Raw genomic sequence first — 26,514 nt, forward strand, 5'->3', positions numbered from 1 at the left:
CCAAATATCTAACAAAATGCAAGTATTATAATACATGTTGTGAGTTTTAAATTTGACTGTAAATACAATTATGAGTAAAAGCATATTTCTTTATCAAATTACATACAAAACTATATAAGTTTCTCATTAGAGCACACAAATTGAAACTATATAATAATAAAAAATATTCATCGATCAACAAACATCCACTTCATTGTAGTTACAAAGATTTTCTGATCAAAGCTTGCACCGTATGATATGCTATCAATCTGTCCGTGAAAAAGAGTAAGTCATATTGCTGTTATATATATATACCATCTCTACTTCAAATAGCTTGTAAATAGGAATAAAATCAAACGAGTAAGGATGAAATTAATTGTTTTTTTTTAACTTTGAGTTTTGATTTAATTTATTTATATCTTAGAAATTAAGAAATAATGCAGACATCCAATTAATTTATGCCCTAAACTTGTAAATTACTGCTTATTTGCTTGACTGCCTCTTTCAGTTTGCTACCAATAAGGGAATGAGCACTAGTATATAAGAATAGTTTAGTTAATAGAAGAAACAAAACATTTGAATTATTTTGTAGATATTTATTATAAAAAAGAATCTATATTAAATACTTTCTCTGCTAAGATTTTCTTGCTACTAAAGGATTTCGCGTAACATGTAGAGAATTTCAGAGTATATTTATGAGGAAGGGATAGCAAAATAATAATGAATTTAGAGTGGTATTGAATAACTAATGCTTAAAGTAATATTAATAGCACTAGAAACTTATAAGAATACAATATATATACTTCTATATTGTAGTAGCTCACTCTTATTCTTACAACAACTCACTCTAAAATATTGCTCTCACTTTTGCTTTAACACTCAAGGATGTAAAAATTCAATAGGGTATGAAATAAGAAAAAAATAGAGATAAAAAAGACATTTACATAAATTTTTTTTTAGAAATATAAATGTGGGGTGAAGTATTTTACCGAAACCAAATACAAGAAAAGAACAGACTAATTAATAATAGAAATCACACAAAAATTTAACATAGTTCACTAATAGTCTAATAATGTGTTAGGTAGCATCCACTAGGACAGGTTGAACAAATATTATTAATATGAAGGAGGAAAACATACAAAGGAGGATTGATAGGATTATAAATAATAACAAAAAATAACAAAATTTTGTGAAATAACTAAACCCAAACTAATTGGGACAAGTGTGAAGCGAGAATAAGAAGATTTAGCTCATACTATCACAAATCCAATTAAAGTTTATAAAAAAAACTAAATGGGACACATTAGGAAAAAGAGGAAGTATAGAAATGGGAATGGCAATAACAAAAACTGATGAATAGCATACCTGTGGTGTGTTGAGTAGTTTGCATTCGAATGATCAAAGGGTCGATGTTTGCCAAGCCTGTTGATCAAAGTGTTGAAAGTAGACATTTGTTACATGCTTGACAACTGAATGGTGTTGCCCACCTTCTTGAAGACTCCGAGCCAAATGGAGTGGCATGTTAAAGATATTGAGTGTTTTCAGGTTGGAAAGGTATTTAATTCCTAGTGGCACCTCCTGCATCTTTGGAAATTCTCCCATTGCCATCAACTCTAAGGAAGGAAGTGCACCTTTCGTTATAGACAAACATTTGAGATTATCCAAATCAAGTAGATGTAATATCCTCAGCTTTTTAAATCCGCCGCCATGAATCTCTAGTGTCGTGCCCTTGTATGCTTTCAATAACTGCAGCTCCACCAGGTTAAGCAGTTTTCCGAGGATTTCTAGAGGATCGAAAAGTAGCGATGACCACCTTAGTCGGAGCTTCACAAGGCAGTGAAGCTGCGAAATCCATATAGGGAAACTATTCAAAGGACCATTAAGGTATAGGCATTTTAAACTCGAAGGACAATTCATGGGTTGAATATTATAGTTCACATCAATTTTATGACCAGTTTCTGAGTAAAGACTTAAGGATTGAAGGCACTTCATTTCAGTAATTGCTGCACAAAGATCCTTTCCGTTTTCCGATTCCAGACCTGTGATTCCTAACCTTCTCAACTTCACCATATTTCTCAGCTTCTTGATCAGCTTGCTTCTTTTACTCCCAACATCAATAAAGGCTAGCTTTTGTAACTCAGTCAAATTATCTAAACCTCTTTTAGGTAATTTCACTGCTGTCAATTTGGAGGCATGGCGACTATAACCCTTATCATTCGTGTAGAAATAAGTAAGTAGATGACGCAGTTTGCAGAGCATATTGATTTCTGTAGGAAGCTCTCGAATGAGAGTATGTTTCAAATCCAATGTTTGCAGTTCTTGCAGCTTACCTATGGACTTCGGAAGGGTCTCTACTTGTGTATTTCTTAGGCTCAGATAATGCAACAAAACTAGACACTCTATTTCCTCTGGGATCTTATTTATGGATGCATTATACAGATCAAGAACTTTCAAAAGCAAAATGTGTTTGTTCAACTTTGTTAAGCATCCTTCGGGCTTGAGCGTAGACTCCTTTTCTTCTCGATCAATTATTATTAGAGTCTTGATGTTGGACGTGATAAAATTCTCCTCTAAAACCGGATCTGCATTTCCATTTGAGCTTGCAGGGTAGTTTAAGTGCATAGACAACCTCCGAGGGTTTGAATTACTGGAAATTTTATTTGGAAAAGTTTGACAAAATCTCAAATGTTTCACCTTGGAAATGATTATAACGTCATATAGGAGAGGATTCACTCGTAAAGTTCGAGGTTTTCCAGTGTTATCTGAGTGATCAACTACAACCAAGCCCAAGCTAACAAGTTTATTTATGTGTTCTTCTGCAATATCTTCGGGAGTCAAATTATTCGATTCTGAATCTTCGGTAAACCCTTCAGCTACCCATAATCGAATGAGTCTCATACGCTTAACAGCATAATCTTTTGGAAACAAACCAAAGTACAGGAAACAAGGTTTCAAACAATAAGGCAAACTCTGATAATTGCTGATGAGATCTTTGTATGTTTCATTACGATCATGTTTAAGGTAAAACCCGAGGTTACTTTGAACCTTTTTCCATTCGTTTAGATCATCTGACTTGGTAGATAAGAACGCTCCCACAGCTGAAATTGCAGGGGGTAAGCCTGCACAATTTAGGACAATTTCAGAAGCGATATCTTTCAGCAGAGATGGACAGTGTCCTCCATGTCTGTGAAATGCTTTGTTGCAAAACAATTGCCATGCCTTTTCTTGTGGTAAGCATTTGAGTTTATATAGGCCATGATTATATCCATCAACCCAAGTTTGCGCTACATTCTCATAGCTTGTTATCAAAACTATTTTGCTTCCCTTGTTATGTTCTCTTGGTAACACACCTTTTATGTAGTTTGCCAAGTCCATATGATCCTTTTGATATTCAACTCCATCAAGAATCACAATGTACCTAACATAGAATATTTTATATAAGATAATTCCTTTTGATAAGGATGATGCATTATGAAATAGATTTTCAGTGTATCAAAGGTTACTACTAAATACATAACATCAACACTTTCCGTAGGTGAAACACACTCGTCCTCGCACTAATTTGTACTTACTAGGTGAAGGTGTAAATTTATACTTCTTTCAACTTGAATTGAAAATAAGAAAGTATAATGCACAAGAGTTTTTGAAGTGAAGATTGTTGTATAATTTTGTGCTAGAACACCCCAATAAAAAGGCAATTAAAGGTGATCATCAATAGAAACTCACCTATATAATCCCATCCTTTAAATCACACTTAAAACAAAATATTAAGACAAGCACATACTCCTAATTATACCATAATTAGGAGTTACTATAAAGCCATAACGTCAAACTTCCAATAAAAAACAAGAATAAAACTGACATAGGTGTAAGAAAACATACCTCTTATCTTTCAAATAACTGCAAATACGATCCTTTAACAAAAATTCTTCCATGGAATCAAAACGAGAAAGAGCTGTAATATTGGTTTCAGCTTTATCCCTATTACCATTAATCAAAAGTTGGTCATGCTCATTAGCAGTATTATAAAACTGCTTTATCATACTCCTCAACATAAGAATATGGTTGTTTATTCCTGTAGTAGCCAAGATCCATGCACGAACAGGGAAGAATTCTTGAACTGATTCATCATTATAAACACTGCCTACAAGTGTTGTCTTTCCAAGTCCCCTCATCCCCATCACTGCTATCCTCATAGAATGCTTGGAATCTTCGAGCCCTTGTAAATCAAGCAACCTAATTAGATCATCTTTAGCAGTTTGTAAACCAACAAGTTCAGATTGATTTACAGTACTGATGATGCCTGATAAATTACTACTGTCACTGTGTTGGTGCTGCTGAAACTGAACTAAGTTATTAGTAACATGATTACTATTTCTTCTATTGAGACGAGAGTAATGACTTTTCCTTTTTTGAACCTCCATTGATTTAGTGTGTAAGGAATGAATTTTATTCTTAGTTCCTTGCGATTTAAGTAAGATATGATGCTTAAATTTACCAAAAACATTTTGTTTCTGATAAATTTTAAACTCATCAATCACATCTTCAATCTCATGAGCTAATGTCCTTACTTGATTCACCCATTCTTCATCCAAATCATAGTCTTCAGGTCTATCCTCTGCATTCTTTAAGAGTTCCAAGCTGCTTTTTAGCTCACTGTGCATTGAATCTACCTTATCTCCCAAGCCATATATTAAAGAGACTTCTTCTTTGATTGAAGAAAATATATCTATAATATCCGGAACTGTTGAAATTATTTCTGACATTTTTGTACAGTTCTGTGATCTGTATGACTCTATGCAAGGGTGTGGGATCTCCCTGTATCTACCTGATTGAGCAATAGTTGGTTATTAAGCTTAATTTGAAAATCAAATATCACTGTAATAATGAGAATTGCATTGAGGGCCTGAGCCTTGTTTTAGGCCATGTAGAGATTTAACAAGTTTGCAAATTTATAACTGTTTTGGATAGCGATCCTGCTTGCTCCTCTTCAGATATCAATGCGACATAAATCAGATCTTCTAGTCCTTCCTTGGTATAGCCAAGACGTAACTGTTATTTGACTCAACCAAAAACTTAAGATAATAATTGAGACTTTAAGATTTGTTTTATACTCTCATACGCCCCTTCAAACAACAGTTTTTTTGGTTAGAAGTATGAATGCAACGCATATCCTTATACAATATGCTAAATATTCCACTAAAAATAATAAAAATTACGCTGACTTTTGATATCATATAAGTCCTTGGAATATGTTTTATACTCTAATAGAGTAACCTCATGTATACACGTTCAAAGACATGTCCATGTCCATTCTATTACACCATGGTTGAATCCTTAAAATATGTTTTAACTTGAATTAAAGTAAGATTTAATTATTTTAATTTACATTTTTTGCTATATGATCGAGGTATTAGTGCTTTTTTGATAGAGCAATTTAAATATCAACAGTCCAAAAGAATGGAGTATATATTATGCACTTGTAAAAGAGAAGCAACATATGGTGTTGCACAAATAGTTGGTGATGTTGCAGTATAAGAAACTGTCATTTACTGACTTTGAATTTGTTGCTCGTCAAACATGGCGTAGCAATAGTTAATGGAGTAGCTTAGTCTATAGAACTAAAATAACAGCATTCCTAAATTAAAGCAATCATATACTTACTGTGCGTGAGGCCATGGAAAAAAAGGCTGAAACCTTTTGCCCTAATTTTGAAAATTTAAGCCCAAACTTCATCAAATTGATTAGAACCACCAGGCTTTGTACCTTCATTATACAAAGCCCTATTTGAGGATTGCAAAGAGAAGGAGTAATAAGATCAAACTCAACAAATAACCATGGCCATGGCCGAAATTCAGGAGGAGACGAGTCTCCAACGGGCGAAAAGGAAGAGGAGGAGTCATACTCATAACTTGTGCAAGGAAAGAAGTTTGATGAAAGCTTGCCCGATAATCTCATCTACTTATTAAACCCAATTTATCTACTCCATATAGAAACTTAATAGGAGTACTAAATCAAATTGTTATTATTTTGATAATAGTAGACTACGAGAATATTTTCATCCAAACACCTACTTAAGAATTTGACTATTAAAGTTTAAAAATATTTGAAAAAATTACATTATATAATAAATTGAATAAAGAGCCCCATGCCCCCATATGTGTTACCACTCACAGGTCTAATTATTAATTTTGAAATTGTCATTTTAAAATTTGAATCGAACATTTTAGACCTCGAAATAGATATTTTGAAATCTTAGATTTGACAAATTTCAAAACAATTGGAATAGACATTTTAAATCTTAAAATAAATATTTTACAGTTCGGGTAGGTAAGTAAAATATAAAATTGAAGGTTGGATTAGGGGTTTTAAAAGTTAGAATTGACATTTTAAGTGATAGAATGAGTGTTTTAAAAGTTGAAGTCGATAGCTAAAGAATTAAATTAAGCCTTTAGAGAAGGAAGATTGAGACTTGGAGTAAGGGTTTTTAGTATTAGATTTGGTTTTTTAAGTCTTGAAATGAGTGTTTTAAGATTTAAATCTGGCAAATATAAAATGTTTTTGCTCACACGCGTGAAGCGGCTGCATAAAAGTTTTTATGAATAATTATAAAGAATTTAAAACTTTAGAATTTAGATATAGAGATTTCTACTTGAAATTCGACCGATTTATATTTGTAGGTCGGATATATTCTTGTAACGGTTTACTCGGCAAGTCATTATCGTCATTCCATAATTTGAGCTTGCAACCGTGCCAAGCTAGATATGGCCATGTCCTCATACACTATCGCAAATTCATTACTATAACAAACATTATCACCTGGGGTCATAGCGAATGTCACTATGTCGGATCGATACTTTTGTCAGGGTGTTGCATGCATTCGGTACCACATAGGTGGACTGATACATTGGGAGTGTTCGGTTTGGTTAAATTTTAAGATGAAAACAGATAAAATAATGGATGTCGTTACTACTTGTTTGTTTGACATGAAAAGTAACGGAATGGATTATTAAGCGGTGATGGATAATGTCACATTAGCATTGTTACCGCTAATGATAAAGTAGAAACAAAAGTTTATTGGTTTGTTTCCCTTACTTAATATACTTACCAAACAAAATTTCAAACTAATACTATTAAGTATGATTATAATCTAGTGATATTAAGTATGATTCATGTTATAAACTAGTACTAGTATGTTTATGAGTTATGTGTTACATTAAGAATGTTATTATATTTAAGAATTTTCATATTAGAACTTTATTAATATGTTGATGATAGCCTTCAAATTAGTTTATAAGGTAGTAAGTTATTTTATAAACTTTTTTTTTAATAAGTATGGTTATATTAAGAATATTGTTATTATACTTTATTTTGAGATTTAAGTTTATCGTTAAGGTTATAGTAAATTTCTAAGCTATCGCGTAAAGTTTTTATTTTTGTAAGTGGTTATGTTAATTATTTAAATCTAGGATTTAGTATGATAAATTGAATTAAGTCGTTCTTTTTATGTGAAAATGGCCCAAAACACATAGGCCATTCGACCACTATCATATAAAAAAAAGAGAAAGTTTGATTTACTATTTTAAATTATTACAACTATTTTTGTGATAATAATAAAATAACAATTTAAAAATATATTTTTGAGAAATTTTTATAAGTTATTAAATATTGAAGTGTTTTTCTTGAATATATGAGATTTCATAATAAAAGTAACTTTTAATCACTATTTAGTACAAAATATTTTATTTGCTAACTATTTGACCAAAATTTATGTAAAATGATGTAAAAGTATTTTTAGTATAATTGCCGCTCAAATTATGTGTGAAATATTGATTTTGTGAGATTACAAGTTTTACTTGTTTTATAATTAGAAATGTTGACTTTTGTGAAAATTATAAGTTTGACTTGTTTTAAAACTAGAAATATTGATTTTTGTGAAACTACAAGTTTTATTTGTTTTATAACTAGAACATTGATTTTGGCAAACCTAATAAGTTTACTTATTTTTCTAAACTTGAAATATTGATTTTTGGTGAACTTGTAGAATTTTGAAAACTTATCCAAATGATGCAATTTTAACATGAATTTTAATTAGAATATTTGATTTTTTTGAAGAGAATAAAGTTTTATTTATTATAAAGCTGAAAATGTTGATTTTGGAAACTTATTTAAAGAGAAATAGATTTTTATAGCTATTTGTGAAAAATATTAATTTGGAAACTATTAATAAAATATTAAGTTATTAGAGTGAATTTAGCGAACTATTAAAAATAAAGTTATAAATAAATTTAATGTGTAAAAATTTAATAATAAATGTATAAAGATATAAAGGTTAATTTTACGTTATGATTAAGAATTTTATTAAATAAAAGAGGTTATCACCTAAGCTGAAGTCAATGTCAAATTGTAGTAATAATAAAAATGTGATGTACTTGTGTGAATGAGTATTGACTGAATGACCCTGATAGTAAGGTAATGTCGAACCATGGACCGACATGTAAAATTCCGGCGCCCGTGTTGGCGGGCATGTAAAATGCGGTGTAAGACAGGGGGTTAGCTACCTATCCTGTAGAGCTCGAGCATAAATTATATTGGAGGGGTGACGAACTCCCACCACAATTAGGGTTTAAAACTACGATCCCTCACCTAACCAGACCCTTACATATATCAGATGTCATATTGATGTGCTTGTTGATCAGTGATAAACTTGATTAGTGTTGATGCCATGATGCATGGCAGGGGCGGACCCAATGAAGTGACAAGGGGGTACAGCTGTAACGGCCCGGTTTAAGCGACCCGGAAATATCATGTGAGAACATGAATCCGGCTCACAAACGGACGCAAGAAAACTCATCTTTACTCGGATCGTCAACGTTCCAACGGTAAAGGAATATGGTCAACAAAGTAAACAGCGCCAAACAAAACAAAACAAACAAATCAGCGGAAGTCTTTACATACAACTCGAGAGCCCACCGGCCTCTAGACTAACTAGAATTGTACGAGATAAAAAGAAAACATCATAAACTTTGGTTACATAAACTGAGTTATTTAGACTCATTACAAGTAAGTCTAGACTTGATAGTTGCGGGTTCTAAGCTGATTTCTCACTCAAGCCCCCTCCTGCAGTTAACCTGCTGCACGTCGTATGATAACACGTAGCAGGATCCAAAGAACAACAAATACACGTCAGAGACTTCATACATATACTAAACAGGTTGAATACAAGCATTGTGTTTACCCTAGCATGCAAAGGCTCTATTATGTAATCTTTATTCATTATTTCCAACCTTGTAACGTTGCCCGTCCTGTTCGGGTCGTACAAGTCATATTTCAAATTTGTTTGGTGGAATACACTTGGGAGAGCAAATCCCAAGGCAACCACCTACCTAAGACGTTGCCCGTCCTGTTCGGGTCGCCAAAGGCTAAGTATGCATACCCCCATGGTGACCATAAAGATCCCTGAATGCCATGGGAAAAATAGTTGATAGTTTTCCAATTTATTTGTTAACCCTTTTGGGTAACATATCCATAAATTCTCAATTTCCACATAATCATTTCATATTATTTGAGGTGTCTAATCCTTATGTGATTACAATGCCTTGATTAGGAATAAAACAACATTACTTGCACAACCATATAAACAGTATGGTCTAAGCGTGTACCTTTGAACGTTGCAAACACACGTTGTTCAAGCACAATTAAAATTTCGCCCTCTTATGAAACGAGATCCTAAATAACACAGAACGATCACGTATTAGACCGTGTTTACACATTTAATCCACTCAATACCATTAAGATATCACTAAGACTTGATAATTTCAAATGTTTTCATCAAACTCCTAATAGTTCCAAATTTTACATTCTGACCAGAAACTTTTATGGCCATTTCAGACAGTTTAGAAAATTCAAATTAAAAATCCGACTACACCGCTGCGTCCGGAACGCATCAATTACCTTGGGTACCAAATTTCATAATTTCTAGCATCCAATTACTATTTTTAATTCTTTTAAGCGTTTTAACGAGTTTTAAAACGCATCGGTTAAATAAAACAACAACGCAACATACCCAGCACTCGGATCGGGGCGCCACTACCGAGGCAGCAGCTGCTGTCCGAAAATCCTTCTACTTAAACTATTTTTTTTTATTTTATATATTATTATTATTATTATTATTATTTTTTTTCCTATTTAAATTATTTTAAACCTTTTTAAATCTCCACACCAAAATACTCCTAACCAAAAACCAAATTTACATTTTACTAAAATAAAACAAATAAAACCAAATCTCCTACCACACAATCCACTTGATATTTCCACACATGTAACAATACATAAAATCCCATCAACAATCTAAACCATCATCAAAATCATAAAACTAGCAACTTAAGACATACTCATCCACAAGATCCTTCAAGAGCAAATTAAAGTTTCATAAACCATGATAATTAAATTAAATATTTGATCCTCTTATCAAATTAAATTTTGTAGAGAATCATAAACCAACATTTTTTTTTATTTTAAATCGAACATATATATATAAGGACAATCCTTTAAACAAATCAAATTTTGTTAAAGGATTTATAAACTCATGGATACTTACATCACTTAATCCACACACTTAAAATTTCATCTAACAAACTAAAATCTTGTTAGAGAAATATAAATCGTAAAATAAATTCAATTTAACATTTGAATAGACCTTATTCTTATAACAAATTTAAACTTTGTTAAAGAATGTAAATCAAGGAAAATTTTGCATAACAGAAATATGATTTAACCCTTTTAACAAATCAATTTTATCAAAGGATTATTAAAGAAAACTTATATAAAATACTCAATCCTCCTAATAAGTCATAGGATATCATCATATTGAAAGAAATATTATATAATCTCATACTAGAATTTCTTATAAATAAAATTTATAAATAACAACTCAACTTACTTACCCTTTGATTTGAAGATTGGATTGAACAAAGTTTTTTTTTTTTTTTTCTTGAATACCGAAACAAGAGCAAGAAAAGAGGAAAATTTTCTGAATTTTGTTCACTTTGAAAGCTTAGGAAAAGTGAGGAAACTCAAATGATGCTTAAGGATTAATAGGCACTTAAGAGGTGAGCTTAATGTGCCATAATACTCACTTATGAGAGGAGTTACAAACTCCTCCCATTCCTCCTCACAACAACCGGCCACCCCTTCACTCCCCTCTCAATTATTATTATTTTTTTTTTAATTTAATTTAATTAATTAATTAAGTCATTATTATATTATTGTTAAAATAGAAAGAAACGTTACGCGATAGCCTCGTACGCGATAAAACTCGTTACCGTTAAAATTTAACTCACTTTATTTCTTAAAATTATCTATGTGAAATAATATAATTTAATAATACGTATTTATTTTATTTTATTATATTATTTCTTAAACCCGATAAATTACGGGGTGTTACAACAGCTGTACCCCCACTTTGAAAAATAAAAAAGAAAAAAAAAATTAAAACCAAAAACACGGGAAAAAGAAAGAGAAAGCTTGCTTCAGAAACCAAGCAAACAGCGAAGAGCGAACTCGCCTCCCTCCTGCCTCCTTGCCTCCTGCCTCGCCTCCGGCCTCCCCACGTCGACGTCGTACCTCCGGCGCTCCTTTCCCTGCCTCCCTAGTGCCACCGGCCACCGCCATCACACCGTACGTTTATGAACCCTAATTTTTGAATGTTGGTTTTGTCGATTGTTTTTTACTCGTTTTGATGCCGGTTTTGATAATTGATATTGATTCTCTATTTCTCGTGATCTTGATGTTCTAAATCAAATGGTGAAGAATTCCATGGCTTACTGAAGTTACTGATTGTTGATGGGATGGCTTGAATTCTTGATGCTTACCGTCAAGTATTAGTTGATTAATTTACTCATGGATGGCTTACTGAAGTTACTGGTTTTGATGCTTACTGATTGTTGATGATTATTGATGGCTTGATGCTGTGATGCATGATTGAATCATGTCTTTTGATTTAGAATTATATGTACTTAATTTTGAAAGATTTATTTTGATTTAGAAACATCTATTTATTGTGATTATAAAGCATTAATTAGTTAATTTAATTTAATTAGGAAATGTCAAGTAGTTCAAGTTCAAAGAAGTCAAAAGCCGAGGATAAACAACCCAATCTTCGTGAATTCTTGTTTAAAAGAATGAAATCCCAAGGATCATTTAACGAAACCATTGACTCTCCTCCTTCTCCTTTAAGTTCCCCTCCAACTCAAGATGTTAATATGGAAGTAGGTGGTTCAAGTGCTTGTGATGAACCATTGGATGATGATTGTGATGAACCATTGGATGATGATTTGGGTGTATGATGTTGAACTTCTTCCTCATGACCCGGGATTGAGAAAAAACATAATGGATTATCCCCCAAATGAAAGAAATCCGGTTAGGAGAGCTTATATTCTTAAAAAACCTTGCCAACCAAAAACACATGTTTTCCCTCAAAAACAAGTAGGTGGTTTACGCCGTTTTAGTGTCAATTGGTTCAAAAATGGGATTGGCTTGAATATAGTGTTGAAAAAGATGCCGCATTTTGCTTTGCTTGTTATTTGTTCAAGAGTGATGTTGAAATTTACAATGGGGATGATGCATTTGTTAATGGAGGGTTTAGGGGGTGGAATAAACCGGATAAGTTTCAAAAGCATGTTGGTGGACTTAAAAGTGCTCATAATGTTGCTTATGAGAAATATGTGAATCTAAGAGATGCAAAAAAGACATCAATTGAAGTTGTGTTTGATAATGCGAGTCAAGCTCAAATGGATTCATATCATATTCGTTTGAATGCATCCTTAACTTGTTTGAGATTTCTTTTGGGCCAAGGTTTGGCATTCCGGGGACATGATGAAAGTGAGGAGTCAAATAGTAGGGGTAACTTTCTTGAGCTTTTGAAGTGGTTAGGGGAGAAGGTTGACGAAGTCAAACAACATACTTTCCAAAATGGACCCAAAAATTGTCAATTGACATCTCCCAAAATTCAAAAAGACATTATCAATTGTTGTGCAAAGGAGACTACCAAGCGCATAATAGAAGAGGTTGGAGATGGTTACTTTTCTATTTTGGCCGATGAATCAAGTGATGTGTCTCAAAAAGAACAACTAGCTCTTGTTTTGCGGTTTGTTAACAGAGAAAGTGGATCGGTAGTGGAACGCTTTTTAGGCATTGTACATGTGGGTGACACTACCGCTTTATCTCTTAAAGATGCAATTTTGTCCTTGCTTATGGAATATTCATTGAGTCCATCCATGATAAGAGGTCAAGGGTATGATGGGGCGAGTAACATGAGAGGTGAAATCAATGGCCTTAAGACTTTGATTATGAATGATACTCCAAGAGCCTACTACATTCATTGTTTTGCTCATCAACTACAACTAGCTCTAGTTGCGGTTGCTAAAAAGAATGATAGTTGTGGTTGGCTTTTTGAAGTACTTGCAAACTTGTTGAATGTGGTTGGAGCTTCTTGTAAGAGAAGAGACATGATTCGAAAAAAGCAAGCTCAAGTAGTGGCTCAAGCATTGGAAGTGGGGGAAATTGAAAGCGGATCGGGTTTAAATCAAGAATGTGGTTTGAGTAGGCCGGGAGATACACGTTGGGGATCTCATTACAAGTGTCTAATAAATATCACGAACTTCTTTCCTTCAATTATTGAAGTACTTGAGTGGATTGGAAAACATGGCACTTCGGACGATAAGTTCAAAGCTCAAATTGTTTCGGGATTTTTGGAGTCATTTGATTTTGTTTTTATGGCTCATTTGATGTTGATTATCTTTGGCTACACTAATGATTTATGTATTGCTTTACAAAGAAAGGAACAAGATATTGTTAATGCCATTAGACTTGTTAGTACTACAAAAAATGTGTTGCAAAAGATGAGAGATGAAGGATGGGATAATCTCTTAAAAAAAGTTATTACATTTTGTACTAAACACGAGATTGATGTTCCATCTATGGATGCTCATTATGTGCCTCAAGGAAGAGGAAGACGTTTTGTTCAACAAGCTACAAATCTACATCATTTTCGGGTTGGAATCTTTTTGGAAGTAATTGATTTGCATCTTCAAGAGCTTGATAACCGTTTTAATGAGATTAACATGGAGTTACTTACATGCATGGTCTCTCTAAGTCCTAAAGGTAACTTTTCATCTTTTGATAAAGAGAAGATACTTAAACTTGCTTCTTTATATCCCGAGGAGTTTTCATGTAATGATTTAACGGCTCTTGATCTTCAACTCGATGTGTTCTTGGATGCTATGTTAAACGATGAAAGATTTCATGATTTGGACGATATCAATTCTCTTTCCATGATGCTTGTTGAAACAAAGAGACATGAGACATTTCCTCTTATACATTTGCTAATCAAGTTGATGTTGATTCTTCCTGTTGCTACGGCAAGTGTAGAAAGAGTGTTTTCCGCAATGACATATGTCAAAAGTAAGTTGAGAAATAGCATGGGTGATCAACTTATGAATGATTGTTTGGTTACTTTTATTGAGAAGGAAGTGTTTCTACAAGTTTCCGATGAAATGATTATTGATCGTTTTAAAAGTATGAAGACTCGAAGGATGAATTTGTAATTTTGAAGTAAGACTTTTAAGTATTGTAAGACTTTTATTGTTATTTTGGATTGTAAGACTTTAACTATTGATTCTATTATGTGTTGTAATTTTTTTATTTTTTAAAAAAATTTTATTCGATATCCGAACGACATGAGGTTCGTATTTTGTACCCCCAGTTTGAAATTCCTGGGTCCGCCACTGATGCATGGTACGGTTATGAGTATTAACCAAATGAACTTAATTAGTTAAGTGTTAAGATCAAAGAATTGTATAAGTGGCAGTAACGTACTTATGTGAGGATCGAGAATGGTATCTTAATGACTTAAAAGTATGGAACAGAAAAAGAATATGGTAAAAGTATACGGTGGTGTCAATTAATTATAAGTTCGTACTTAAATTATCATTTTGTAAATGTAGCGTATAATTTCCGTATTTTGAGCTGGATAGGAAGTTATGCTTGACGTTAAGCGCTGACTGATTCAATCGACTGTCATTTGTATCATGAATGACAGCATTTTGCGAGATTTAGCTCAGGTTCCGATCCAAGTCGCAATAATTACTATTTACCGAAAACTTAGCTGCTTTTAGTATCTTTATTGATGACTTGATAATGATATATTTTTTTCATTTTGAGCAAACAATATTTTTTATCAGATTTAATATTTTATTTTTATTTTAAACAATTTCAGTTTTTATGATTTAAAGTTTTTAAAAGTTCGGCATTTTGAGACTTCACCAATATTTTTGTATTAAACATTATTATTAAATGTTAATTATGTATCGAGATTGCCGCTTCTGTTACAATTACGACGCTATTCATCGTATAAACTTATTTTATGTATTGCGTTTGCGTCTAATGTGTAAGAAATAACATAGTCAAGTAAGATCTTATTTGAATTGTCAAATTGCATACTTTTATAAAATTAATTTTTTATAATTTTTAGATGTGCATATTTCAATATAGAAATACAAATAATCAATTAAATACATTAAATTGCAAAAAAATCAAAAAATAGAAAATATAATGAAATTACATTATTTACAACGACTCACAACAAATTAAATTAAATAAAGTAGGAAATAATGTTCACCTCAACTGGAATAACACCTGATCAGTATTGTAGGCCTGTTGATGTCTTTTATATATATATATATATATATATATATATATATATATATATATATATATATATATATATATATATGTATATATATATATATATGTATATATATATATATGTATATATATATATATATGTATATATATATATATATATGTATATATATATATATATGTATGTATATATATATATGTATATATATATATATATGTATATATATATATATATGTATATATATATATATATGTATATATATATATATATGTATATATATATATATATGTATATATATGTATATATATATATATATATATATATGTATATATATATATATGTATATATATATATATGTATATATATATATATATATGTATGTATATATATATATATATGTATATGTATATATATATATATATATATATATATATATACATATATATGTATATATATATATATACATATATATATATATATATACATATATATATATATATACATATATACATATATACATATATACATATATATATATATATACATATATATATACATATATACATATATATACATATATATATATATATACATATATATATACATATATACATATATATACATATATATATATATACATATATACATATATATATATATACATATATATATATATATATACATATATATATATATACATATATATATATATATATACATATATATATATATATATACATATATATATATATATATATATATATATATATATATATATAATTAGTGAGCATATAATAACATCATTCAATAATAACATTTTATTTCTCCAAGACCATTAAATATTAGAGTGGAATTTGAATTATCGAATGTATGTAACCTTGTTCTACAGTTGTTAATAATCCACCAAAAATAATATTCTCTTTGTTTCTTACAGAAGTTTCTACAAAAATGTTTACGGAAAAAAAAACAGAATCTTTTAAATAGTGGATATTATTAATATACTGAATAATAAATTTAATGAAGGAAAAATAAAAATCAAAAACATTAAAAAAATATTAGAAGGAAGTTAGTAGAAATAATATGAAGACGACAACTAATAAAAAAATATATAACATGTGAGGATCATAAAAAATATAAAATTTTAAAATGGAGTTAATGGAACATACATGGAAACCATAAGCATTATTAAAATATTATAATATTAAAATAAAGATAAATAAAGTTATTTTTGCCCAAAATTTATGATATAATTTGAAAGATTTTTTTGGACTTGAGTCGAGGAAGTATTTGGCCACACTCTCCTTTATGCTGCCACCGTCTTTTCTTTCCTAGACCTTAACCATAGCTAATCCTATAATTGGGATATACCAAGTATGAAGATGATGATGATAATTTTTTGAGAACAACAAATCGAACATCTCAAAATGAAAAATGACAACATTTTTTATAAATAAGGGAGTATAATTAGAAAGTTAAATTTATTGATAATTATGGTTCTTAATTGTAAAAGCATACCTCTAATAGTGGGCTAGTAATGTACAAGGAGAGAGTGGACTATATAGAAGTATCTTCTTAAAGTAGGCAACTTTAAACCACCAAGCTAATAATCCTATATATAGAAGTACATTTTAAACCACCAATCTAATTCTCCCAAGTACAAAACCAAAGAAAATCAAATTCCTATTTCATGAACGATTATGATTAAAGAATGAAAATCAGATCCAAAGCCAAAGAATTTATTCTGAGAAATGTTAGAGAAAGACAGACTGAGAGAGAGAGAGAAAGAAGAGGATTAGACGTGTGATTAGGGTTAGGACTGGGGTGGAGGGATTGACTTATTAGGAGCTGATTCTTTTAGGGTTTTAAATGGACGCTTAGGATTAAAGAATGCCTCAAATCTGACGGTGAATGTCAATTCCACCATTAATGTGAGCAAGTTAGAAAGGTTGGTTTAAATGAGAGAAATACTTATGAAATGGAGGAAGTATAGAAGTAGATGTACTGCGTAAATTGCTAGGAAAGAAGAAATGAAATTCATTTTTTTTTATTCTCTGTGAATAAACAGACTATTCAAATTCCCAACAAGTTGACGAAAGAAGGAAGATCAGTGACGGAATTATTACGGTGAAATGAGACCGTGTCTTTTCTTCAACTTGCATAGATAGCCCCATGTGTAGACTTGTCATATGCAAGTGGTAGAAGGCATAGTATTAATTGGGAGTTATTTGATGTACGATAGGAGTAACATGTAACAGACTTATGATTGAAATATCTGTAGTGCAATTATGTAATTAACAAAATAATTAATGATTACATCAATACGATATTTACGCAATTTAATCATACTGAATTTAAAAGCAAAAATGAAAATAAATAAAGTGATATTTAAAATCAATCAATCACAATGTGTCAACTATCATAAATATGAAAATTCCTTTTAAATATATACCAATATATTGAATCCCTTTTCTAAATACAATTTTGCATTTAAGGGAAACATTAATAGTAAATAATTAATTTGTTTTTAAGGAAAAAAATTATGGATTATTACAGTTCATAAATTAAATAAGAATCTTGAGAAGAGTTTAATTGTATCAAAAAAGCATTTTATACGTAAGGATTTATTTTAAAAAATAAGAAACACCTTTTATAATGTTTTTTTTGTAAAAAAACACCTTTTAAGAGACTTTTTTTTAAAAAAAACACCTTAAAGCAGTTTTCGGTGACTTTTGTCAACTTTCCGGCGTTGACTATTCCATTTGTCAACTTTCCGGCGTTGACTATTCCATTTGTCAACTTTCCGGCGTTGACTTTTGTTTTTATTTTTATTTTTATTTTTATTATTAATATTATTTTTTTTTTAATTTTAATTTTTATTATTATTTAAAAAAAAATTAATAATAATAATAAAAATAAAAACAAAAATAAAAAAATAATAATTTTTTTAAAAATTTTTTTAATTTTTTTTATAATTTTTTTATTATAATTTTTTTATTTTTCCTTTTGTTTTTATTTTTATTTTATTTTTTATTTTTATTATTATTATTTTTTTATTTTATTATTATTATTATTATTATTATTATTATTATTATTATTATTATTATTATTATTACTAAATTTTTTTTAAATTTTTTTTAAAAAATAATAAAAATTAAAATTAAAAAAAATATTAATAATAAAAATAAAAACAAAAATAAAAAAAAAATTTAAAAAAATTTTAAAAAAAATAATTATTTTTTTTATTTTTGTTTTTATTATTATTATTATTATTATTATTATTTATATTATTATTATTATTATTATTAATTTTTTTTTTTTAATTTTTTTTTAAAATAATAATAAAAATAAAAAATTTTTTAAAAAATAATATTAATAATAAAAATAAAAATAAAAATAAAAATAAAAGTCAACGCCGGAAAGTTGACAAATGGCATAGTCAACGCCGAAAAGTTGACAAAAGTCACCGGAAACTGATTTAAGGTGTTTTTTTAATAAAAAGTCTCTTAAAAGATGTTTTTTTACAAAAAAAATTATAAAAAGTGTTTCTTTACAAAAATGAGGTTTTAAAAGGTGTTTCTTTGCAAATTTCCCTATAATATATTATGGGGTGAGTTGGTACATTTAAATGATATCAAAATTCATAAGTTAATGTAACAAGAGATAATGATACAATTAACAGGATACAAAGTTGATTCCTTAGGATCGGAGACAAGTCAATGAAAGAAGCAAGTGATCGAGCTTCTAGAAGTCGTTAAAAAATAATACCAGAAGAAAGAAATTAGGGCATTACTATTTGTCGCCGCTCTTTTCATTTTATCGTCACCCCCTCCTAATGAAATTACGAATTTACCCCTGAACTTTAAAAATTTACAAATTTGCCATTGGTGTTAATAAAACTAACTTAAAAATAAATTATTATTATTATTATTATTATTATTATTATTATTATTATTATTATTATTTAAATAAAAGTAACTTAAAAAATAAATTAATTAAACAAAAGAAATTTTATAAGTCGAAATTAAAAAAAAAAAAATACCAGTCGCACAAAACGTGCGACTGTACCTAGGTCGAGTCGCACAAAAACTGCGACTCGACCTAGGTACAGTCGCACGTTTTGTGCGACTGGTATTTTTTTTTTAAATATTATTATTGTTATTATTATTATTATTGTTATTATAATTATAATTATTTTTGTTATTATTATTATTATTATAATAATAATTATTATTGTTATTATTATTATTATTATTATTATTATTATTATTATTATTATTATTATTATTATTATTATTATTATTGTGGCTGTTATTATTATTATTATTAAATTATTATTTTTATTTTAATTATTATATTTAATTTATATTTTTAAATGTTATTATTATTATTATTATTATTATTATTATTTAAATAAAAGTAACTTAAAAAATAAAATAATTAAACAAAATAAATTTTATAAGTCGAAATTCAAAAAAAAAAAAAATATCAGTCGCACAAAACGTGCGACTGTACCTAGGTCGAGTCACACAAAAAGTGCGACTCGACCTAGGTATAGTCGCACGTTTTGTGCGACTGGTATTATTTTTTTATTTTTTTTAATATTATTATTGTTATTATTATTATTATTGTTATTATAATAATTATTAGTTTTGTTATTATTATTATTATTATTATTATTATTATTATTATTATTGTGGCTGTTATTATTATTATTATTAAATTATTATTTTTGTTTTAATTATTATATTTAATTTATATTTTTAAATGTTATTATTATTATTATTATTATTATTATTATTATTATTATTATTATTATTATTATTATAAAAGTAACTTAAAAAATAAATTAATTAAACAAAAGAAATTTTATAAGTCAAAATTAAAAGAAAAAAAAAAACCAGTCGCACAAAACGTGCGACTGTACCTAGGTCGAGTCGCACAAAAAGTGCGACTCGACCTAGGTACAGTCGCACGTTTTGTGCGACTGGTATTTTTATTTTTATTTTTTATATTATTATTGTTATTATTATTATTATTATTTTTTTGTTATTATTGTTATTATTATTATTATTATTGTTGTTGTTGTTGTCGTCGTCGTCGTCGTCATTATTAATTTTACTTTTCGTTATTTATTTATTTATTATTATTATTATTATTATTATTGTTGTTGTTGTTGTTATTATTATTATTATTATTATTATTATTATTATTATTGTGGTTGTTATTATTATTATTATTAAATTATTATTATTTTTTTAATTATTATATTTAATTTATATTTTTAAATGTTATTATTATTATTATTTGTATAAAAATAAGAAATTTTAAGTCCAATGGCAAAGTTGTAATTTTTTAAATTTCAGGGGCAAATTCGTAATTTCATTCGAAAGGGGTGGCGATAAAATGAAAAAGGTGGCGACAAATAAGAATCGGGAGAAATTATTTGGGTATGAAATGATAATTTCAATTGGACACAAGGTGATGTGAAAGAAGCACGTGAGCTTCTAGAAGTCCTTGAAAATGAGATTAAAAGAATTAATATTATATTTTGAAATGAAAATTTTATTTGGAAATTTGGAATTGGTTCAATTTTATTATTTGGTAAATTAAAAAATTTAATACCTGATGTTCCATTCGTCATTTTAGGATATTTCATTTGTTGTTTTTATTAAGAATTTCTATTTATATAGCAAAATTTGGACATAATTAACCTTGTTTATTTTCATTTTAATATTTTAATAATGCTAATAGTCTCTATATATTTTACAATAACTTCATTATAAAATTTTTTTATTGCTTATGGTCAGTTAGGGATCCAGAAATGATACTTAGTAGGTGCGTAAAATTGATGAAAAAAATTCAAAAAAATCATAAATAATATATAAAAAAAATTAAAATAAATATTTTAGAAGTCACAAATCACTGATTATATTTAAAATTACAATTTATTAGAAAATTACATGTTTTTCTTAAATTATGCAAAAACAGTGGAATTGTCTTGTTGAACTCTGGTGATTGGTGATCAGGTTGGTGGCGACTGTGGTGGGCGGTCGACGGTTTGCGTGGTAGTTCAATGCAGAAGATTTTGTTGTATAGTGAAACAAAGAAACAGGGGTTTGAATTGGGTTTTGTACGATTAAGAAAGATTAAATAGTTTTTAAATAGGTATTGAAAATTTTAAGTGTATTTAAATAAGCTTTGATGTACAATTGTCATATTAAGTATAATTAAAATCCCTCATTAGTAAGAAAAATTGTATAATGTATATAATAGGTTCTGCCCTTGCCTTATATCCTACAAGTTGCGGGTTCAATGCCCGCTATAGCAAGTAATCTGATTTTTTTTAAAAATAAAATGCCCATGCGGACATATGAGGGCATTTGAATCCGTCTATGTTTATGGTCTCCACTTGTTTTCTACTAACTTTATTAAAACATTTTTAATAGTTATAGTCATTATATTTTTTCCGCTTACTTTACTTCAATATTTTTAAATGTTTATGATTTTTCTTTTCTTACCTAAAGAAGACAAAATGGTTGAATATATGTATTCCATTTCTCGTTTTCGTCCGGCAACATAAGGATGAACGTTGATGATTTTTCGTCAGCAGCTGTACGCATGTATGTTGAATAAACTCATTCGTCATTCTTGTACTTTAATTTTAATAGTTTTTTTATTGAATAATTCAGATTATGAGAAAACTTGGTTGTAACTTGTAAGCTAAGTAATAGTGTATAACACATCTTAAAATTATAGGCATTAGCTTAAACATTTGTCTTGTAGTATATTATATATTCTATTATGTCATTACAATTTCCTACAATTAGGCAGCTCATCTTGTAAGTTGTGCGAGCACACATTGATGGATCGAATTAGGAACCAAGAGTTTAGAGACAAACTAGGGTTGCCCCTATTTCTGCAAAAATGTCCATAGATAGATTGAGGTGGTTTGGACATGTGCAGAGAAAGACTTTTAACGCCCCTATGAAGAGAATAGAGAGCATCATAGTAGAGGGTAAGAGGAGTCGAGAAAGACCCATGAGAACTGGGATGAGCAAATAAAAGTTGACTTGCATGAATTAAACCTCTTTGAGGACCTGAAAAGGGATAGGGGTAGGTGGAGGCGCCTTATCCATGTTTTAGACTACTGATTCTCTCTTCGCTTACTTGTCGGTGTTTTTGTTCTCTGGCTTTTATTGGTTGCTATTACTATTATTATTATTGTTTTCTTTTTTATTTTTAATTGCTGTTTTATTTTATTATATCCATATGCATTCTATTTTATATTTATCTTATGTCTAAGGGTCACGCTTGTGTGTGATAAGATGCAGACTTGAGGAGTTCGCTTCAGCCGCACTCGGTCCCATCAGTTGCAGAATCTTATCTTATTCTTTCTCGAGTTAGCAAACTCTTTGGTTGTGCTCTCCTTTATGGGTATGATTTGCTGCCGTCCTTTCCTCTCCAGACCCTGGCCATAGTTTTTTATAAGTGGGATACACCGGGTATGATGATGATGATGATGATGTCTTGTAAGTTGTATAAGATTATTTCACCATGAGACATACCCATATAATTAGTTTATTTCTCTAAATGATATTTTAAACTTTATGTGATTACTTTAATAGAATACATATATATGGGTTAGCCCACAAAAATTAGTCTCGCCATGAGACTCTCTTATCTAATAATTTGTGTCATTGTATTGGAATTGTTAACACAAATAGTGCAAATGAGCTGAACTTTTATATGCTTTCGGCCGTTTTATGATCAATAAAAACTTGAAATAATTCTTATTGTATGATGTCGATATTTGAAAGCCAATAAAGTTGAAAATGAAGCCAATATGCCCATCAGTACATATTATTTTGATATTAGTAAGCCCATAAGCCCATAATGTTGAGAATTAAAAGCCAATAAGCATATAAGCCCATATACACATTCTTGTATGAGACTGTCTCATCGTAAAACACGTTTTATACTTGGATTAAATAGTTCAATAATAAAAATTATTAACACAATAAATCTTTTATAGACTCATCTTACAGTAAGACGATCTCATACAAGAGGGGCTAATTAGATATAGTTTATTCTGAAAGTCAACCACAATAGAATATCCAAATAAGATGAAAGTATATTCGAACACCAAAATTTTTCACTTGTCCTCATCTATTTCATGATCCTCCAAACGCCAAGAACCATCCAAATGTTGAATCATACCCTTATTCTTCAAATTCCACCATCCAGGCGGGATTAAGTACTCAGGCCTTAGATGATCCCAATGCTTATTTATCAATGCAATATCGCGATGAACAACCAATTCGAACTCTCCATCACCTTGATAACCCGCGATTCCATGCATATAGGCTTCGACATTGTGCCATGACCAAAAATTCCCGGGGAACTTTAAGTATGGAGACATGATAGTTTTTACAGTGAGTTCTTGTCCAACATGTTTGTACCCAATTAGAGGATAGAGTAACACAACATCTAGGAAATTACATATGCGTAAAATCCTAAGATTGTCATATTTTGAGCACATCTTTTTGAAGTTATAGTCACCTACTTGAGGACTTGCATATAGTATGGCAGTTACTAAGCATGATTTTGAAGTGTTATTTACGTTGTTAGCTACTATGTCTACTGCGTTTAATGTTGCAAGTGTTGCTCCCATGCTGTGCCCAGTTATTGTTATGCTTATGTCTTCATTTTTGTATTGTTCCATTAGATTCTTAATCTCAGCAAAAACCTATAACATATGGAGTTCAAAAGAAAAGTCGTAATGACAGGTGGTCTGGTGGTATGGCCTCACTAAAAATAAAAAACACATAAAAAAAAAATCAAAAGTACACTCAACAATTGTGGGCCTATGGTCCGTCTATAGTTTGAATTCTAGCTAGGTTCGCCTATAGACTTATCACAATTCACAAATATATATGAATTTATATTGTCGATTGTAGTTGGGATTATTTCATTAATGGTTGAGATTATTTTGAGAAATCAACTATAGTTATATTATACTATCAAGCATTGTATCTGACATTATTACATTTTTAGGATGCTGAATTGCTCTTCAATTGAAGAAATTAATAGGCATATAATTGGTTAAAGCCAACAGTTAATCAGGCTCATTAAACTTAATTTATTCATTGGTTATTTAATAATATAAATTCGAGTTATACATTTTTTACATTTAAACTAATAAAAAAAAATTTTAAATAGCAAACTACTCCAAGAAAATTATAATTTAATACAGATTATCAAATACTTTTAAGTAACCACAAAATAAAAGTTTTATGAATAAATAATTAATTCATCAAATTTAATATAAATTCAAAAAAAATCACCTGCATTCTTGCACTAGTCTTATTGAATGGTGATTTAGGATCATCAGAAGTATAAATAGAATACCATCCTTGATGAACCTGAGGCTGATCATCACCATGATGTGGGTCCCCAAAAATATCATGAGCAGGTACCTTACTAAACTGAAAATCATTAAGCCACTCCAAAGACTGTATACTACCTCTCCAAGCAACAACAATCTCTCTCCTACCCAAAACTGCTACAGACTCATCCTCAGCCACAGCTACATACCCAATGAAATTGGACTCCTTACACCATGCTTCTCTTGACAATGACTTAATTATGAATTCTTCTGGTACATTTATACCTGGTCAATGCAGAAATTTCAAATCGTATTAATTTATATAAAAGGACAAGAAGAATAATTTTAAATTAGGCTGAATTTATTCACAAGTGGAAAAAATCATATCTGCTGCATGACATATGCTGCTGTTATATACAAACGCAACATAAAAGAAATGGGCAAAAGAAAAAATATAGAGCATATGCTGCGGTTTTTCATGAACCGTGGCAAATAACTGTTTTTAAAAATTTGCAAATTAAAAAATGATGGGTATATACTGTGGTTCTTTAGGAACCGCAGCAAATAATGGTATAAATGCTTCGGCTCAGCATAAACCGCAGCATAAAAGTGATTTTTTTTTTAAAACGCGCCTTTTAACGTTCCATTTTCAAGAGTTTGCTGCTATTGTTTTCATTTTGCAAGTTATACGCACGGTTTCATCAAAAGTATTCCTCAAGCTTTTCTTTCTTCCTCAAGCTATACCTGCTGTTTCATCTTGTTTACATTTTAACCTATTTCATTTTCATCTTGTTTCAAACGTAAAATTTTCAAGCTTTAAGTCGTCGAAAGCTGTTGTTCTTCAACCAAAAAACCAAGCATTTTTTTGTTCTTTTTAATTTCTTTTTCAAGACCCACGAAATTAAGGTATAACTCTCTTTTTAATTTCTTAAACCTTTTACTCTTGCAAGCTATTCAAGACCCACAAAATTTAAGGCTTTTTTTTATACTAATTTTGTTTTTGTGTTTCATTGTAAGTTACATAATACATGAAATCAAGGTAATTTCTTAAACTTTTAAGTTTTGCAAGTTTATATTTTTATTTTTTTACTTGTAATTTAGTGCTAAAGATATCAATTTCTAGAGTTTTTATATGTTTGGTACTTGAAATTTTCTTGTACATATATATGTTAAATTTGACAAATTCTCAAGTGGGTAATTGAAATTTTGTGTGAGGACATCAATTTTTTACAATTTTATTTTGTTTGTTGGGATTTTCTGTTGTAATGATGTTTGTGTTGTTAGTAGTAAATGGACATTATTGATATCATTTTTGTTGTTAGTAGTTAATTGTTATTTTGAATGTAGTTAATTGTTATTTTGAAAATTTATATTCTACCTATTTTTATTATTAGTTTGTTAATTTGGGTTATTTTGGGTTGTATTATTTTTAGAGTTAATTAGGTTT

The 26,514-nt window shown here is 29.4% G+C and overlaps 3 protein-coding genes across 3 annotated transcripts in view; 1 reads left to right on the forward strand and 2 right to left on the reverse strand.

The window, feature by feature from the left end:
- Positions 1–15,708, reverse strand: LOC130815276 (disease resistance protein RPM1-like). The gene is made up of 4 exons (XM_057681690.1): positions 15,659–15,708; positions 3,862–4,807; positions 1,345–3,397; positions 1–248 (listed from the first exon to the last, which is right to left on the reverse strand). Exons 2-3 carry the CDS (start codon positions 4,743–4,745, stop codon positions 1,378–1,380), a joined length of 2,904 nt encoding a protein of 967 aa, XP_057537673.1. The 5' UTR covers positions 4,746–4,807; positions 15,659–15,708; the 3' UTR covers positions 1–248; positions 1,345–1,377.
- LOC130815725 (uncharacterized) lies at positions 12,084–23,755 on the forward strand. Its single transcript, XM_057682209.1, has 6 exons — positions 12,084–12,320; positions 12,489–14,556; positions 21,709–21,812; positions 21,956–22,010; positions 23,014–23,211; positions 23,715–23,755. The coding sequence occupies exons 1-6, from the start codon at positions 12,084–12,086 to the stop codon at positions 23,753–23,755; spliced, it is 2,703 nt and encodes a 900-aa protein (XP_057538192.1).
- Positions 23,338–26,514, reverse strand: part of LOC130815726 (phospholipase A1-IIgamma-like) — a 7,110-nt gene continuing 3,933 nt past the window's right edge. Inside the window, exons 2-3 of the mRNA XM_057682210.1 lie at positions 25,027–25,352; positions 23,338–24,428 (exon numbers count right to left, since the gene is read on the reverse strand). Of these exons, the coding sequence (XP_057538193.1) occupies positions 23,835–24,428; positions 25,027–25,352 (920 nt within the window). The 3' untranslated portion in view covers positions 23,338–23,834. The remainder of the gene's footprint in view (positions 24,429–25,026; positions 25,353–26,514) is intronic.

The sequence above is a fragment of the Amaranthus tricolor genome, chromosome 6 (genome assembly GCF_026212465.1).
Source record: "Amaranthus tricolor cultivar Red isolate AtriRed21 chromosome 6, ASM2621246v1, whole genome shotgun sequence".
In the NCBI taxonomy this organism is placed as follows: Eukaryota; Viridiplantae; Streptophyta; class Magnoliopsida; order Caryophyllales; family Amaranthaceae; genus Amaranthus; species Amaranthus tricolor.